The 15236-nt window shown below is 47.5% G+C and overlaps 2 protein-coding genes across 3 annotated transcripts; both read left to right on the forward strand.

The window, feature by feature from the left end:
* The first annotated feature begins 1382 nt into the window (after positions 1-1382).
* On the forward strand, positions 1383-10561 carry EIF5A2 (eukaryotic translation initiation factor 5A2). The gene is made up of 5 exons (XM_064164897.1): positions 1383-1489; positions 1857-2046; positions 3870-3974; positions 5394-5525; positions 6180-10561. Exons 2-5 carry the CDS (start codon positions 1882-1884, stop codon positions 6237-6239), a joined length of 462 nt encoding a protein of 153 aa, XP_064020967.1. The 5' UTR covers positions 1383-1489; positions 1857-1881; the 3' UTR covers positions 6240-10561.
* Positions 10562-10658: 97 nt separating this feature from the next.
* Positions 10659-14411, forward strand: RPL22L1 (ribosomal protein L22 like 1). 2 transcript variants are annotated; one of them, XM_064164898.1, is made up of 4 exons: positions 10659-10766; positions 11289-11381; positions 11735-11856; positions 13647-14411. In XM_064164898.1, exons 1-4 carry the CDS (start codon positions 10674-10676, stop codon positions 13789-13791), a joined length of 453 nt encoding a protein of 150 aa, XP_064020968.1. In that variant the 5' UTR covers positions 10659-10673; the 3' UTR covers positions 13792-14411. The 2 variants fall into 2 exon arrangements, with proteins under 2 accessions (XP_064020968.1, XP_064020970.1); XM_064164900.1 differs by lacking the exon at positions 10659-10766 and adding an exon at positions 10899-10922.
* Positions 14412-15236: the final 825 nt, after the last annotated feature.

Genomic DNA, 15236 nt, shown 5'->3' on the forward strand with positions numbered 1-15236 from the left:
GAGGAGGCTGAGGGCCTCCTGAAGGGACGTTGTGGAGAGGCTGAGGCTGGTCTCTTCTCACAGGTAACTGGAGACAGAAGAAGAGGGAATAGCCTCAAGCCAAGGCTAGAGAGGTTTAGATTGGACATTAGGAAAAAGTTTATCACTGAGAGAGTGGTCAGGGACTAGAATGAGCTGCCCAGGGAGGTGATAGAGTCACCAACCCTGGAGGTGTTTAAGGGTGGTTTGGATGTGGCACTTAGGGATATGGTTTAAGGTGAATCATGTAGAGTTATAGGTTGGGCTTGGTGATCCTGAGGGTCTTTTCCAACCTGGATGCTTCTGTGATTCTGACTCCCGTGGTGCTGATGGCCGTGCCAGCTCTGACAGTGCTGCCACACAGCCCATTGAATTCCTGGCACACTGCAGCTCCACAGACCAGACTTCAGATGAATTTGGTCAGCTGAAAGTACTGTGTGGCTTCTGACACAGAGACTTTGAACAGAGCTAACCATTTGTCCTCGTTCTGGTTGGCATCTGTCTGGCTTCACTGCCACACAGCAGCGCAGGGGATGGGAGCTGCAGGCTGTGCCATTAGCGCTGCTGGGAAGGAAGAGGGCAGAGAGCCCTGCGCTATGCCCTTCAGTTCAAACAAGCTCTCACCATGCTTGCCTGGCAGCTTCAGGCCCTCTGGACTGATTATTGTGCACCTGCCAAATCCTTGTTTCTGATTACTGTGGAAGTGGAAACATTAAGTGGACAAATGAGCTTTGTGTTGCCAGTCAAGCACACCTCCTGAGCAATCAGGGAGCCTGGAAGGGACCTCGAGGATCATGTCAGCCCGCCTTTCTTGGGAAAACCACAGCCTAGATAAGATGCCAGGAAGGTCTTATCTCGGCAGGCTTTGCAAACACTCATTTCGCCTCCAGCTCTTTTAAACCCTAAGCCGCGCTGCCCGGAAGCCACCTGAGCGCCCTGCAAGCGAAGCGCCACACACGGCTCAGCCGCAAAATGGCGGCGCCAGTGAGCTCGGAAGGGACGCGCGGCGCCGCCTGGCGGCTCAGGGCTCCGCTGCGCCGTCAGCCTCGATAGCAATGGCGCCGGCGGCAGCCGTTGCCTCGGCAGGGTTGGCGCGGGCGCCGCGCCACTGCTGCGCGGGCGCTCTGACACAGCCGCGCCTCGCAGGCGCCGGCGCGGGGCGGGACGAGCTGGCTGAGGGCTGGGGGCGAGGGCGGGAAGCGCCCCCGGCACGTGGTCAGGCGGAGGGGCCGCGGGGCGCGGGGGCCGGCCCCGCCCCGTGGGAGGCCGGCAGGGGGCGCACGGGCCAATGAGCGCGGCGGGCGGCGGAAGCCGCGGGGCGGGGCCGGGCGGGGCGCGGTGCGCGCGCTCCCCGCCGCCCCTTCCCGCCGGCCGCCGCAGTGGTCGGGCGCGTGTGCGCGGCGCCGAGTTCCGCCGTGCCCCCGCCCCGCCCGGCCCCGGCCACTCCGGCCTCGCTGCCTCTCCTCGCCAGGTAAGGGCGGCGGCGGCGCTGCTCGGGGACGCTGCTCGGGGTCGGTGCTCGGGGTTACTGCGCGGTTGGGCCGTGGCGCTGACGGCACGAGGAAGTGGCGGCCGGGGGGGAGGGGGGAGGTGAGGCCGGGCGCTGCCGATGCCGGGGAGCGGCGGGGGGCCTCAGCACGTGGCGGCGCTGCGGCCGCCGGGCACGTGTGGCGTAGCGAGGTGGGCTCGGCCCGGCCCGGCCCGGCCCGGCCGCCTCGCCTCAGGGCTCCACCATCGCGCTGCCCTTACTGTGGGGAGGTGGTGGTTGGGTGTCGTCGTCGTCCCACCATCCTTCTATGGCCGTTCCCGCCGTGCCCGACGCTCTCGTTTCTGTGCAGCCCCCGCCGCCAGCCCCCCACCGCCATGGCCGACGAACTCGACTTCACCACGGGCGATGCCGGCGCCTCCTTCACGTACCCCATGCAGTGCTCGGCGCTGCGGAAGAACGGCTTCGTGGTGCTCAAGGGCCGCCCCTGCAAGATCGTGGAGATGTCCACCTCGAAGACGGGCAAGCACGGCCACGCCAAGGTGAGCGGCCCCGGGCAGGCTCTGCAAGCCCAGATCTGTTTCACGTCCCCACAATTGGTGCTTCTGCGGCTCCCGGCCCTCCCAACAGCATCCCTGCTGCGTGGCTGGCCGGGAGGGAAGAGTGTAGCATTTCATCTGGCAGAGCATTCTGTAGCCAGCCGCTGCTTTCTCTCGCAGCGGTCTCATGTGTCTCCGCTCCGAGGGTTTCCAGTAATATAAACCAGGAAAGATTAAGGACACGGAGGTGTTTTGTTGTTTTCTTCTCTCAACTTGTTAAAAAGTTCGAATGCTGCCAGTGATGCAAACCTGTAGTGGGGGTAGGGTAAGTTCTGGAAGGGGGGCTGATGAAATCACTAGGGCGTGGTTGGAGTGTGCTCTTGCTACCCACCAGAGCACTCCTCTGCCTGCCTGTGCTACCAGACTTTCACTATCGCAGCGCTCGACTTCAGTGCTTACTAGGAGTGCCTGTGTTATGTAATCCAGAAGTACTGAGCAGACAAGCCGTACCTCTGTGGGCCTGCTCTGGCCCTGTTTTGCTGGCTTGTCTTGCTGCCTTTTTCCTGTCTTCAGCTCTGAGTGAAGAGTACCTTCCCCCACCCGTGTCCCATCAGGGACATTCTGAGGCTGCAGGCCTGTTGCAGGCTGCATAAGCCTGTTGCCTGAGCAGTTGGCTTATGCAGCTGTCCAAAACTTGGAGCAAGGCTAAGCACCCACTTCATTCATTCAACAGCACTTTGTGGTGGGTATACTAGAGCTCAGAGCTGAGAGGCAGATCTGTTCCAAGCTGAAGCACCTCTCCTATGAGGAAAGACTGAGAGTTTGGGTTACTCACCTGGGAGAAGAGAAGGCTTCAAGGAGACCTTATTAGAGGCCTTTCAGTACTTAGAGCCTGTAAAAAAGATGTGGGACAGACTTTGTTCTGTTTCAGTATGCCCTGTTAAAAAGGATGATGGTTTTAAACTATAAATGGGGAGATTCAGACTAGATAGATTTTTTTTTTTTTACAGCAGGTGGTGAAACACTGGCCCAAAATGGCCAGAGAGGTGATAGAAGGCCCATCCCTGGAACCCAACCCAGGTCAGGTTGTCTGGGACTCTGAGCAACCTGATCTAGTTGGAGATGTCCCTGTTCACTGCAGCAGGATTGGACTAGGTGACCTTTAAAGGGCTTTTCGAACCCAAACTATTCTGTGATTAAGCATGCACTACTTTGAGAGTCTCTGCAACCTTGTATGATATTCATAGTGGGTAAAGTATTTAGGTTTTGTCAGAGCTGTAGCCAGCCCTTGCCAGTTTTTTTTTTTCTTCCCCTGTTCTTATGGCTTAAGAAAATAGATCACTGAAACAGCTGTTATGGTGAAAATGACCTGAGAAGAGTGGGCTAGGAACTGGTAATTTGAGTGCTAGCTGCAGTGGACAGCTGCTGCTCGTGTAAAGGGAGGTGGGAGCTGCTTTAATCTCTCTGTATAACCAGCTCTTCCCTTTAGCCTTCACCTTGTCACCAACACTGTTTCTCAGAACAACTAGGACTTACAGTGAACGTTTCCTTGAGCACCACATGCTCATGCTTGCTGGTGTAAAACTTCAGAAGGCTGTGGAAGATAACAGTGGCTAGGCTTTGTACTCATCTAGTGTTTCAGTAGTGTGCTGTGAAAGGACATGGGAGGCCTTTGTCTGCTGCTTGGGCTGCTTCTGTACCACAAGCTAAGGGTTTAAGCAGAATCTGGTATTACTTGTGACCTCTTGGACCAGAAATACCAATGGCAGTGATATACTGCTTCTCTAGGATCAGCAGTAACTGATGTTCTCTTTCTTCTTTTGTAGGTCCACCTGGTTGGTATCGACATCTTCACTGGTAAAAAATACGAAGATATTTGCCCATCAACTCATAACATGGATGTTCCAAATATCAAGAGGAATGACTACCAGGTGAGTTACAGTCACTGTTTCCTCCCACATGTTAAGAGGCTTTATACTCTTAAAATACCACACACAAACTCCTCATCCCAAACTTGCCTTTCAATTAATAAAGTGCAGTTGTCAGAATTAATGGAATTTGCCTGCCTGGACATGACATTGATGAACTCACAGCATTTGGTGAGTTGTTAAAGCCGTCGGAGCTCACTGATGATGAGCTCCTTCCTGTTCTGACAGCCTCACGATACTGCATCAGTCTCCAGAAATGACAGGTAGAAGATGTAATTCATAACCACGTTTTTTCCAGCTGATGTTGTAAGGTCATTTCTTTATTCTTTGTGATGCTGACATCCTTTAGAATCTGGAGAGATCACCCCTGCAGCAAGTTGTTACTAGTTAAAGGATAACCAAGGTATTACTTGAAGTAAATTTGAATGTAAGCATATAATGTCATCTGTAATTTCACCTCACATAGAATAGATTCTAACTTGGTGCAGTGTGTTCTGCTCCTTGGGTGGAAGCTGGCATTAGTTGTTCTTAAGCAGTTATTGGTGCTCATGAGCTCTGCTCTGAAGTACATGTGTAGAGACTTCTGTAATGCTATAGATCTCACCAAAGCAGCACATTTCAGGTTCTGAGCTGTAACATCCCAGCTATCTTCCCATTGTTACGGGAGTAGTTCCAAACGTCTTAGGACTAGTCCTAAGACCCATCCAGGTCAGCTGCAAAGCTGCAGTTGCTTGACAAAGCCTGAGTTCAGAGGGTCAGCAGCTCTTCAGAAACAGCTGTTGCTGAATTCAGTGTGACTAGCCTAAGGGCTCAGACTTCCCAAGAGATGCTAATGTTATTTTGGTGATGTTGTGTTCTTGAGTCCTTATTACTTCTGAAGTTCTTGCTGTTTATCAGACTTGGTAGGGCTATCTTTTGAGTTTACTGTTCTCTGCCCTTCTCTGTCAAAGTGGCTATTCCCCTTAGTTCAGGCTTTAAGCATTATAAAAGTGGTTCAGACTTTAGTGGATGTTTCCTAAGTTATTCATTAGCCTTTAATGCTAGTATCTCACTGTACAGATGTGTACTTTACAAAAGCAATGCTGTTTAGTCAACACCATTCCAGATACTGTTCCCAATTCAAAGATGATAAAAACTGAACCAGTGACCTGGAAGCAGTCAGTACTTTTCTAAATCACCAGGGTGGGTTTGTGGTGCCCCATACATTAGGAATTAATCATTAGGGTTTTGGTGGCTCTTCATAGCAACCTGGTTCTTGCTACAGTTGCCCCAACTCAGCCCTCTCCACTGTTCTTAACTACCACAAACACTGTACTAAAGAATGAATGTGACAGGTGGAGTTCACTGCTTTGTGTGCCTTCAGCTACTGCCTGCTAGTGACTACTTATGTTGACCTTGCTAAAAGTGAATTTCTCTTCACAGCTGATAGGTATTCAGGATGGGTATCTCTCCCTGCTGACAGAAAGTGGTGAAGTTCGTGAGGATCTAAAGTTGCCAGAAGGGGATCTTGGCAAGGAAATAGAAGTGAAATTCAATGCCAATGAAGATGTGCAGGTAAGCACAGAGCACAGACAAGAAGAGCTGTGGTTAGTTGTACTTGATTGTACAATAAAGGAGTCATCTTCTGACACTGACCATTTACATCTCTTTGTGAAGAGAGGGTAAGAAGCGTGTCAGTTGGTGCTTTGAGATGTAGAAAGACTAATGTACTGGAGTAATCAATATGGCACTAAAACATAGCCCAGCTGACCACCAGTAAGGTGATATGGATGTCTCCAGGTTTAGATAAATCCTACTGGTCTTTTCTGCAAGGTGTGGAGTGGAGTTTCCAGGTTTCCTTCATCAGGATCAAATATGGTGCTTTGTGATACAGCCTGAGCAGTCTCATCTGCTGTGTTTGCAAACCTGTGTGCAGGTAGCTCTGCAGACTGCAGTCTGTGCTGGGCTACACCAGTTGCTAGTGTGGCTCTGTTGCAGCAATTTGCCCATCTTCCTCTGGTGTATATATCTTGGGCTGCCAGCCAAGGCAATGTGGTGAAGAATAAACTGGTGGGAAGAGTATATTGTGGGAATTCTGACCTGCATTTTGCCAACTTTACCTTCCTCTTCCTGAGAGAGATGCAATGGTAAAATATGAAAGTCTGTCACTTTGAGGAGTGTTTCCCTCTGGCGTGGGGCTGGAGCTCACCTGTCTGCTTTCTCTTGCAGATATCCGTCATAAGTGCAATGAATGAAGAATGTGCTGTAGCCATAAAGCCTTGCAAGTAAAGAAGATCACCAGGCTCGGGCAACCGCTCAGGTCTGGACAAACCACAGATCTATAAATTTGGTTCTTATTGTCACCAAAGCTCTGGCCTTCACAAGCAACCTCATTTCTTTTTTGAATTGTTAAAAAGCAGTGCTGGATTCTGGATTAATGTTGCAGGCTAACTGGCAGTTTTCAAAATCACTGAGATTTTAATTCCTTAATTGTAACTATTTTAACATTCCTGTGGGTTTCAGCTATGGATCTGAGAAACCAATCAGGTGTTACTAGTGGATATATTTTTATTTGCTTGAGCAAAACAGTGTTTGTCTGTATGAACAGACAAAATACAGTATTCAGGGGCTTTTAGATAAGCTGGTAGATATCTAGGGTTATAAAGTGACCTAGAGCACAAATAGTATTTTTCTTGACATGTTTAGGTAGAACTGACAATTAAAGTAGCTTTTTGTTTGGTTTGGGGTTTTTTTTTTTTTTTTTTTTTGGTTTGTTTGTTTTTTTAAAGCTTAAGTATTTTGTGGATTGGGACTCTTGCAGAACTGTAGGTGCCAATCACAACTTTTAGACCAAGAAACTCAAGTGATCAAAAATGCCAGCTGGCTTGACCAAGCCCCAGTGGCCATGTGCAACTTAACTGTATTACCTCTGTATTCTTCTTTGCCAACTCGTTGGCTTATTGTAACGATAAAATGGTGTCAAAGCCTACCTGTGGTTTAGGCAGGCAGTTGGAATATTGGGTAGATAAGACATAGATAGGTCAAGGGGACACAAAGGTGAGAATGGATGTTAAAGCTATAGACTTTCACTCGAGGCCTTTGTCAGACTTGAAAAATAAAATAGAAAAATGCAGTTCAATTTCTTTCCTTTATTGTATTTATCTTAAACTATAAAAGGGTGACAAACTCCATGGGAATCTGTTGCAGTGCTTCCAGCTTTAGGTTTTAATCTTCAGGTTCAGACCATACTTTTGTAGCACAGGGACATGTCTTTTTTTCACCAAGTGGGACAAACTGTAGCATTGAGCCTAAACTAAATGTATGCCATCCTTTTTAAACCAGTAAAACTATTCTATGTTCAACGTGTAAACTTGACAGGTGATACTGAACGACTGTGGCTTAACTATAAAAGAAACTGCTACATAGTTCTGAAAGCTCCTCTGCAGGGCAGTTCTGAGTCACTGAAACACACATGCATGCCTCTATTTAGTAGCTTAACAGACAAACACAAGGCTTCACAGCAATAGTTAGGGAAGGGTAACTGGCCCACTCCTGTTTAAGGCATTCAACTTGAATTCTCTTCATGAGTGGGAAGCTTCCTTAGTCCGTGGCTCAGACCTCTCTTCAGACCTCTCTTCACAGTTGATAAATAGTTTCATGAACTTGCCTTAAGCTTCAGTGGCTGTTGGCTAATGGAGGACAACTCGTAAACGTGTGGCATGCTGCCCTGGACAGCACGCACAACTCGCGCTCTGTTGGCAGCGAAAGTCACGCTGCTATTAACTGCTTAAAATGTTCTGCAGCTTAGTAGTAAGTACTCTTTAATCCCCAAAGGGCTCATGGCAGAACTGCCCTTCTGCATACCATGGCAGGGCAGATCTGGGAGGTCTAATGTAGATGGCAAAACCATGCATTTTTCCACAGACTTCTCATGACAGCGAGAGCAGTACAGTGAAGGTAAAGACAGCAATAAACATACTCTGGTAATAAAGCACAGTTACCTGAGACACCTGGCAGAAGTAGGATACTGCCACATGCTCTTGCTGAGCACAATACACATCACAGGTGAACTCTGTAAATAGCACCTTGACTGAAATGGCAAAACTGCTTTTAAAAGGAAAAGATGTAGAGAGACTGAATGTGTTCAGAACAGCGTTGAATGTCCACGCTGAGTAGTTCAGGCTAGTCTGCACTATACTCCTTTTTGCCTCTCTGTTGAACTGGTACCTGGAAGACAGGCTTTGGTGGACTGGGAGGTGACTGAAACCACTGATGATGATCTTGACAGCAAGCTGAGCTGTGTGATGTCAGATGGGAAGTCATAGGTTGCTATGTCAAACTAATATAAGTCCTAATGTTATCACTGCATTACGATACTTCTAATATGCTTGAAAACTGCAAGACTTGGATTTGTCCTTCTTCTGGTAGTGCTTGTCTGTACTTTCAGGTGGCTGGCTGTCCTCTAAAACCTTGTTGGACAACAAGTATTTGATGCCCCTGGCCCACAGTCCAAGCATTTACTTCAGAGTGTAAGCTGCCTGGGACAAGGGCTGAGGTTTTTTTTTGTCCTGTTCCTGCAAGTGGGGTCCTGGTCTGACTGGAGTTTTCAGGTACTACAGCAATCTAAAGAACAGAGGTTTTATGACCTCTGGCTTGCTGGAAGAGCCCTCATTGGGACATAACAGATGTCCTTTTATTGTGACCTTCAGTTCTGCAAGATTTAAATGATTAAGTACTTCATTATAGGTTTGTTCTTCTTATACTTAGTTGTCTTTTGTGAAGCACTTCTAATGCTATGAAGTGCAGAGCACTGGCTCGTTGTGCATGAAGTTTCCCATAGTAATACATAAGCATGAAGTCTTAAGCATAATCTCCAGGTTTCAATAAGGTTAAAAGTTGCTTCTAAAATAGAACATGTATTTGAGGCTTTTTCTTTTCCTCCAAAGTAAGATGTTTCAGTTTGCTGTCAGAATTGTTTGCAACAAACTTTGTGCTCAATAGTCCACATAGATGTGTATTTTTAAGATCCCTAATCAAATGCTTAGGGAAAATTCTCCTTACATGGCTTTACTTTAGAAGAAATCTTACCAGTATGCTTGTTCTGTGGTGTTGTCTTAACACTTAAATCGTGTCAACCCCCCCCCCAAAAAAAAAATATACAATTCTAATAGCTGGTGGCAACTGCTTAGCATAAAGGCTGTGAAAATGAGGTGAAGAAAAGTATTTCCACTCCAAACAATGCATGTTTTTATGGCTCCAATTCATTGAGTTTTCTCTCACTACGTCAGAGCATCGGAAAGACTGCAGTGTTTCCTGCCTCAAGCGTTGGCAAATAATACTTTAAGATTTCAATAGATCCTTCTAATTTTTTGCTTCTAATGGTGTTTTTTCAACTAGGCTCTTGCTAGTTGAGCCATGTTCTCAGGGCTGTTTTTTTTAAGAAGCTAGCTGAATTTCATTGTTTCAAGGTAACTGCTTTCAAGCCTCTTGGCAGGTTTTTCTAATCCACCACGTACCCAGAAATGGTGCACAGACTGTAGTTTAACAATACAGGTAAATTTTACATCAGCTGTAAAGAAGTCAAATTTGTTGACAGCTCGAACTCTTATGGTTACTGCAGGTCAGTCTCACAGAATTCAAAATTCAATAAACCACACTTTTTTTTCTTTCCCTTTTATTCCCTCCCTCCTTCCTTTCCCTTATTTTTTTTTCTTCCCCTTTTTTTTCTTCCTTTTTTTTTTTTTTTTGAGTAATTTAGAATGTAGTTTGTTACAGTAGAACTAAACTTCAGAGAAAAAAACAAACCTTCTTAAGGATATTTTGAGTATCTTGCTTATACACTAAGAATGTTTGGAAGGCATAGATCCTGGAGTTGTGGTTGTGGGAGTGTGGGGGGGGAGCATTCAGCATGGTACACCAAGATGGTCAGGAGTCTCTCCAGCATCTGTGGTCTGGCTCTACACTGTTTGGCATCTGAAGAGTAACTTGTGAACTGCAAAGGGAGTGTGAACTGTGTGTTGCTGTATCGCAGAAACCCCTATGTCCTGTGCTGTATATTGTAAGCGTTAACTGTTGTTCGGAGCAGCTTTCAAAATGGGGGCGGGGGGCGGGGGGAGAAGAGGATGCTGGAAGAAGAACGATGGCAAAGTCTCCTTTTTACTGATCCTAGCGAAACCTAAACCCTGTCAATTATGTGAACCTCGTGGTTCGAATTTGTGCCTGTTTTGGAAGCTGTGTTTTCGGCGCCACGCAATGATTGGGGGTGGGTGGGGGGAAGATTTATGTCTTATGTGTTGTTTTGCTCCAGGAATTACAATAAAGCTGTCAGTGCTCTGGGGAGCTGGGTGCTGGTTATGATGATAGGGACTGTAATCCAACCACTGGTGCTTTGGTGACATGGAATGGATCTGTGGGCTCCAGCTCTGACGTTTTGGGTTGCTGTGAGGACAGCCTCTTGTCCAGGCAGTCGGTTCCCTTGCTGTTAGCCAGCACCCTCAGCTTCCCGGAGGAGAAACACGTCACCGCCGGCGCGGCCTGTTATTTGTACGAGAAACGCTTGCGTTCCTGTCCGACAGAAATAAAACTCAATAAAGGGTGACTCGTCCATGCTACAGCCGCCTGCAGCCTGTTTGTGCCTCCCGGGGAACATGGCGGCGGCGAGCAGGGCTCCTCCCGGCCTGCCCCTGCCGGCGCAGCCGCTCTGCTCTGCCCTCACGCTGCGTGATGGCGTCAGCGCGTCGCAGCCGGGCTATAAAAGCTGGGCGTGGCGGCGCCGCCTCCTTTCCGCGGCGTGCGCTGGCTGGCGGCATGGTGCTGGTGAGTGCACGGAGTGCGCCTGGCTGGGGCTGCCTCGGCCCCGCTGAGGGGCTGTGTCCGGCGGCCGGGGGGTGGTCAGGGCGCCGGGTTATAAAAGCTGGGCGTGGCGGCGCCGCTTCCTTTCCGCGGCGTGCGCTGGCTGGCGCTATGGTGCTGGTGAGTGCGTGGAGGGCGCTTGGCTGCGGCTGCCTCGGCCCCGCTGAGGGACTGTGTCCGGCGGCCGGGGGTGGTCAGGGCGCCGTGCGGCCGGGGCCGGCAGAGCGGGCGGCGTTGTCGCCGGCGGTGGCAAGCGAGCTTCTCCCGGAGGCGCTCTCGAGTGGACGGCGGCCGGGCGGAGTCGGGCCTGGGCCGGGGCGAAGCGGCTGCAGTGAGCCCCGCTCTCCAGGTGGGGTCGGCCTGGGCCGGCGCCGGCCACGCTTCTCTGCGGTGCTCCCCTCTGCCCGATGGACCCCCTTTTCTCGCTGATAAAAGCTCTTCCCGTCTGAGTTGCTATTGTTAACTTTGGGGGTTTTGATGTTTTAGCAAAAGGATAGAAAATCTAAGAAGGCCACCTGGAAGTTTTGCCTTGACTTGACTCATCCTGTTGAAGATGGAATCTTTGATTCTGGGAATTTTGTAAGTCGTGTTTTTGCTCGTACTTGCAGTATATGGCATAATAAAAGCCTTGGTACAGAACGGTGACAGAATTACAGCTGAAAAGTTACATTGAAAATCAACCGCTGTTACTTAAGCTTTTGGAAGCTTCTTGGCTTTACAGGTCTTACAGGCCTGATGGTTCATACCTGTCTGTGAATACAACTGCTTTAAGTTAATTTTAATCACTGTAAAATGTTGCTGTATTAGAAATTCTTGCTGTCGGGACACAAGTAAGCAGTGATATTTAATACTGCTCCATGGCTAGGGTCCCTTCCCTAGTTCATACCTAGGGTGCCCTTCCCTAGTGTTCTCTTTCTTGAATGTTGAAACAGGAACAGTTCCTAAAGGAGAAGGTTAAGGTCAATGGAAAAACTGGAAACTTGGGCAACACCGTTCACATTGAACGTCTGAAGAACAAGATCACAGTGACATCTGAGAAGCAGTTCTCTAAAAGGTTGGCAAAGGTTGTTGTTATGTTTGTGACAGTGGGTTTTGAACAGCAGCATGTTGAACATGGTGTGATAGGTGTAAAGAAAGAGTGAACTCTTAACTTTCATAGTGCTTGTAAATGTTAGTGAAGGATGGAATTGAAGAGTTTATAATACTGTTTTTTAAATCTTGAGGCTTGCTTGAAAATTAGTACTCCCCTCTTAAGGTAGGTGTAGTGATAGGTGCTTTTTATAGGTTGGTAGAGGTGTAGTTAGGAAAAAGGCTTTTGGAAGCCATGCTGAATTCATGTCATGGGAAGAGGCTGTTTTGTTACTTAATTGGTTGTATTAAAACCTTGCAGAGAAGTCCCATGAGTCAAATGAAGCTATAAACTGCTTAGTGTGTCAGGGCCTGCTACAAATGAGGTGGTGGTTAGAGGTACACTTCCTTCCTTGTGTCCCTCTCTATTTCTTGGTACAGACAAACCAGTTAAACCAGGTTTTAGAACCAGTTCTCAGTGCCTTTGAATTGCTGACATTGTCCTACGTTATTGGTTGGGCAGGGCCTTGAGCAACCTGGTCCAGTGGAATGTGTCCCTGACCACGGCAGAGGGGTTGAAACTGGATGATCTTTAAGGTCCCATCTGACTCAAAACTACCCTATGGTGCTCTCTGATTGCTGTCATTTAACTCCAGCCACTATGCATCAGCTCGTGGGTTAAGAATGGTTTAGTAATTGAAGTGAAAATATTATAGTAAAAATGATACTCATAATGAAGTTGAAAGAGCTAAAAGAATAGAAAGGCAATAGCTATGCAATGCAGTTGCTCACCTCATACTGACCAGTGCTCAGCTGGTCTCTGAGTGGTGATCTGCCCTTCCCAGCTAACTCCTCCCAGTTTGTATTCTGGGCATCATATGGTATGGAATACTCCTTTGGCCAGTTTGGGTCAGCTCCCTGTGTCCTCTCAAAGTTTCTTGTGCACCTCCTTGCTGGCACAGCAGAGAAAACAGACAATTCCTTACCTTAGGGATAAGTGCCACTTAGCAACTACTGAAACATCAATGTTACCAGCATTATTCTTACACTCACAGCACTCTACCAGAAATTTAACTCTCCCAGGCAAAACCAGGGAAGTAGTCAAAGAACATCAAATAATATCTAGAATTAAAAAAAAACAACTTTTATCACAGGTAGCAGAAAACAACTTTTTTTTGTGGATATAATTGTTGTGTTGGCCTGTGAGAGCCATATCTTGGCTGGAGTAGGATGTCAGGGGTTGGAAGGGACCCAAAGAGATCATCGAGTCCAACCCCCCTGCTAGACCAGGACCATACTAACTAGCTCAGGTCACACAGGAACACATCCAGACAGGCCTTGGAAGTCTCCTGAGAAGGGACTTCACAACCTCTCTGGGGAGCCTGTGCCAGTGCTCTGGGACACCTACAGCAGGGCAGTTCCTCCTTGCACTGAGCTGGAGCCTCCTGTGCTGCAGCTTACACCCATTGCTCCTTGTGCTATCCCAGGGAGCAAGTGAGCAGAGTCTGTGTCCCCTCCCCTCTCCTGACCCCCCAGCTCTCAGATGTTTAGAAACATTTATTAAAACCCCTCTCAGGCTTCTCTTTTCCAGATTAAAAAGCCCCAGGTCCCTCAGCCTCTCCTCACAGGGCAATACTGCGGCCCCCTAATTATCCTTATAGCCCTCTGCTGGTCCTTCTCCAGCAGATCCCTGTCCCTCTTAAACTGGGGAGCCCAAAACTGCAGTGAGAATTGTTAAGTGAGAAGATTCTAATGTATACCTACTGTGTTTTTAAGGTACCTGAAATACCTCACAAAGAAGTACCTGAAGAAGAACAACCTGCGTGACTGGCTCCGTGTTGTTGCATCTGACAAGGAGACCTACGAGCTACGCTACTTCCAAATCAGTCAAGATGAAGAAGGGTCAGAGTCTGAGGAGTAACTGAAGTGTAGCTTTATGCTCAACACAGTGTACAAAGGACTAGAACATCTATTTATAAGAACACTTAACTTATTGGAGAATAAAGACTTTGTACCCTGTTTGACAGAGCATGGTTAGTTTTCTAGCCTTCTTCTTAAATTCTCATTGAAAACCAGCATGGGGCATCAGTTGATTGGCAGCTTTCCTTCTGCTGTTAGAAATCAGAGCTGTACAATGTGGCATCTAAGCAGGAAAGAACTGACTCCTTCACCCAGTACAAATGTGGTTACATCAGTTTAAATGATATGGGTACAAATGAGCTTTTTATAATTAAAAGTACTATCTCCTCCTGATATGTGTGGAGCTAATGATACAGTATTTAATACAAGTTGAATTGTTTTAGTTAGCAGCCAGGGTTAAAAACTCCAAAAAGTATTTGTGTGTCATCTGAATCATGAATTTGCTGCAGTCTTGTGGGTATAAATGCAAGTCAGACTGGAGTATAGCAAGTAAAGGTTCATATTAGGAAGAGGAGATTAATCTCATTGCCAGCATCTAGTTAAAACAACTTGAAGGAAGCTGTGACGTGTTAATGTTGTCAGTGGCTGAATTCCATTAAATCCATCATGTTTATACTTTTATGGTGGTGTATTTTATGGTTCTTGTGTTTTGGCTTCTGGGGTTATTTCTTTAATACCAGTATTTATTTGGTGCAGGTGGCAGGTTCTTTGTTCAAGCATAGAAACCCAAGGCACTCCAGATCCTGTAATTCTGTTTATTACATAAACAGATAGTTCTGCTTGTGTAATACCAAGAGAAATTTGATTAGTTTTGCCCGTGAAGAAGTGGTCTTTGTGAGCTTGCTGTTGCAATTGCACACATAAGCATTTTAATAGTGAATTATGTCAGGCTGGTAGTGCGCTCCGCATGTGATTAATTAGAATGTACTCTCGAGTTCCACCGAACTAATCTAGCTCAGACTGAAGTATGCCTACTAAATTGTTTAATTTCTTGATTTTTTTTGTGTGTGTTATTCAATCAGCATTGTTTTTGCTGGCAAACCCCTGAGACAGGCTATTTAGAGAATTGCCAAAGCACAAAGCAAGTCGTTAGCAGTCGCCTGACGCCCATTTGTGCTGCCTAAATCGAAATGGAAAGTACAGAAGGGGTGATGAATGTCGTCAGCAACCCAGAGATCTCGTTTATCATTTTTTCACTCTGCTTCAGCAGCTGTTCCTGGGGAGCTGAGATGAAGCAGCAGTGGAGTAACAGCTACTTGTGTGATCCTCAGCCTTGTTGATTTGCTTCGTTTTGCTGTTTCAGAGCTGAGCAAAGAAAGGATGCAGTGTGTGTAACTGACTGCAAGGCTGAGGATTGTTTCCTAGCTTGTGTTATGTTGAGCTTTAGATGCTTCTGTGGAAGTAAGTTCTGCCCCCTGACCTGAGGTAATACCAGATGGAATTACA

The sequence above is a fragment of the Pogoniulus pusillus genome, chromosome 26 (genome assembly GCF_015220805.1).
Source record: "Pogoniulus pusillus isolate bPogPus1 chromosome 26, bPogPus1.pri, whole genome shotgun sequence".
Lineage (NCBI taxonomy): Eukaryota > Metazoa > Chordata > Aves > Piciformes > Lybiidae > Pogoniulus > Pogoniulus pusillus.

Coding starts and splice junctions, on each gene's coding strand:
- EIF5A2 (XM_064164897.1), top strand. CDS start 1,882: ATGGCCGACGAACTCGACTTCACCACGGGCGATGCCGGCGCCTCCTTC. Junction 2,047..3,869: donor GCAAGCACGGCCACGCCAAG/GTGAGCGGCCCC, acceptor CTTCTTTTGTAG/GTCCACCTGGTTGGTATCGA. Junction 3,975..5,393: donor TCAAGAGGAATGACTACCAG/GTGAGTTACAGT, acceptor TTCTCTTCACAG/CTGATAGGTATTCAGGATGG.
- RPL22L1 (XM_064164898.1), top strand. CDS start 10,674: ATGGCGTCAGCGCGTCGCAGCCGGGCTATAAAAGCTGGGCGTGGCGGC. Junction 10,767..11,288: donor TGGCTGGCGGCATGGTGCTG/GTGAGTGCACGG, acceptor TTGATGTTTTAG/CAAAAGGATAGAAAATCTAA. Junction 11,382..11,734: donor TCTTTGATTCTGGGAATTTT/GTAAGTCGTGTT, acceptor ATGTTGAAACAG/GAACAGTTCCTAAAGGAGAA.